Source organism: Impatiens glandulifera, chromosome 1, assembly GCF_907164915.1.
Source record: "Impatiens glandulifera chromosome 1, dImpGla2.1, whole genome shotgun sequence".
NCBI classification, from domain to species: domain Eukaryota; kingdom Viridiplantae; phylum Streptophyta; class Magnoliopsida; order Ericales; family Balsaminaceae; genus Impatiens; species Impatiens glandulifera.
In genome coordinates, this window is record NC_061862.1 from 154,080,033 (window position 1) to 154,082,656 (window position 2,624).

The 2,624-nt window shown below is 32.5% G+C and overlaps 1 protein-coding gene across 1 annotated transcript; it reads right to left on the reverse strand.

Annotated features, from left to right (window-relative positions):
* Positions 1-715: 715 nt before the first annotated feature.
* LOC124916470 lies at positions 716-1,601 on the reverse strand. The gene has a single exon (XM_047457187.1). It carries the CDS (start codon positions 1,599-1,601, stop codon positions 723-725), a length of 879 nt encoding a protein of 292 aa, XP_047313143.1. The 3' UTR covers positions 716-722.
* Positions 1,602-2,624: the final 1,023 nt, after the last annotated feature.

The window sequence follows — 2,624 nt, forward strand, 5'->3', positions numbered from 1 at the left end:
GAAAAATACATCATTATTTGTTTGGAGGCATAAAATGGAGTTGTTGCTGACTGGTTCGGTAAAAAAAATACGATGGTGTTGTATGACATAAGGATTCGGCCAACAAAAAGCTCCCACCAATGACAACGACAATTTAAGATTCGGTTAGAAAATATTTAGATTGGGGAGGTTCTTGGGGGCTGACGGAAGAATGTAAAAAATGAAAGAATGAATGGATTACTCATCTCGAGAAAAAAGTTAGAAGAAAATTTGAGAGTTGTGTAGATAAGAAGAGAGAAAGTTTATGACAATGAAAAAATGAATGAGGAAAGAGTTCGATGTTTTTGTTTGAATTGAAAAATAATTAAAGTAATTTTAAATTAAAAAAAAAAAAATTGATCCCATTTTACATTTCCATTCTTTTAAACAAATTTAACCATTTTTAACAAGGCAGTATATATAAATAAATTCTACCAGCTTGATAGTGTGTAAAAGACATTCTTTCAACTTAATATTTGATATGTAACTTCTTATTTAAATTAACACCTTATAAAATAAAAGAATTTTTCAAATTATATTTTTGAATTATATAATTGAAATACAAAACTAAATTAAATTTATGATTTAAATATTAATAAAATAAATTCAATTATTAATTACTCATGATTCCATTTTTTTCCCTTCTAATATCCTTCTAAAGATGAAAAACATTAAACATAGAAGTTTAAAGATCATTTGAAACTTCAAACATTGTCTTCAAGATCATTCCCAAACCTATCAATGTCTTCCTTCCTCGACCTAATAAACAATCTTCTTCCCACCACGGACAAACTATTCAAAACCCTAACCATCCCAATAACCATAGTCAAATAATACAACAACCATCCAAACATATCCGCCATTCCAATTTCCATCAACAATTCTTTCTTCCATCTAACCACAAAAACCAATGACTCAACTTCATCCCTCATTCTACACCACCATAACCCTCCAAAACCAACCGCAACTCCCACCCTTTCCACCCATGTCTCCTCCTTGATCCCCTCGCCATAAAACGTGTCATCAACCACCGGCCTCACTACCATCCTCGCCCAATATCGGGTTGTCTCATGCAAACCGACGAAGAAAAACAACAAACACAATTTACCCAACGAATAATATCCTTCTAAGCCATCAAAATCGACAACACCCATCCCCGTGGCCATGCTCCCTTCGATGCCAATACCAACACAAACTTGAAACGTGCATAACAAAATCCACATGCCCAAAAGTTTAGCCCCACTTGGCCTAACCGGACTGGTCGGTTTGTTCGTCAACCTGGCTAGACCGGTTAGGTTGTGGATTAGTGCCGGAATTGTGATTAAAGAGATTAACATGTGGAGGACAAGTGGGGTTTGGTTTAAGAAAAGTGAGGCGAGAAATGACATGGTTTGAATGCGTCCGAAAGTTAGGAGAAAGCGAGCGGTTGTGAGTTTGGCTAAGAGGAGGAAGGAAAGTGGGAAGATGAAGCTTAGAAGAGTGGATGTTGTGGTTCGAAATGACTCCGCGAGTTTGGAAATAGTATCTTTCGACTTTGTCGAAGTCCCAACAAGATCGAGTCGAGGACATATCTTCGAATTCATTAGAGAACCGGCTTCGATTTGATTAGGACTTATAAGTTTGAAGAAGATGGTCAAGTTTCATACTCTTTATATATATGTACATACATATTGGCTACCTACTTATGTTGGATAAATTAAAAGTGGTTGTCACGACTTTCTTTTAGTTGACATTAGGACCATTTCTAATTAATCATCTTATTATAGTCTTTTCATTTATATATTACTAATGTTAGATATATTTAATTATTTCTTAGGTTTTATAAAGTTACTTCAAGATGATGAGCCGTACTTATTATATTGGATCGTATCTAGCCGAGTTAACTCACCATATATTAAGTTTAATTTTTTTATTATTTTTTAATATACAAGGCAAAGAAAGGTTTAATTTCTCTAGCAAAATAATTATAAAAAAAAAATGAGACAACATATATATATATAGCCCGCAAACACATTTAATCAGGCGCACAACTTGTCGTCGGATAGTATCCACTTCTTATTGCCGCTAGGGGATGAAAATGTGATAACAGTACTTAGATTAAGTATGTATCCCTCAAACACACTTGATCAAGCGCAGAACTTGTCGCCTGAAGGGCTCGAATCCAGGAACTTAAGGTTATTATCCACATTTTATTGTCGTTAGGTTAAAAGAGGGAATGCAAAATAATTATATCATTTCTCTATTTTAGGGCATTTTTAATAAAAAAAAAAACAATTAAGAGTAACTTTTTCTTAAAAAATACTCACCCACAATCCTTTAAGCCAGGGGCAGCCCATTCCAATTTTTTTTTTAAAATTATTTATTTATTAATTTTAACTATAAAAATGTGAAATTATGTCGTATTTTTATATTTTTTTAATTTAATTCTTTCACTAAATTTAAAAAAAAAATGGCAAAATTTACATTCATACACTTATTTTATCCATATTATTTTTATTTTATTTTCTTAACTTCACTCAAATTATAATTTCTAAATATGTCTCTCGTGTGTAAATAATTTGAACACGAGAGATTTATGTGTCCCGGAATAGAATGTTATATTAGAA

Coding starts and splice junctions, on each gene's coding strand:
- LOC124916470 (XM_047457187.1), bottom strand. CDS start 1,601: ATGAATTCGAAGATATGTCCTCGACTCGATCTTGTTGGGACTTCGACA.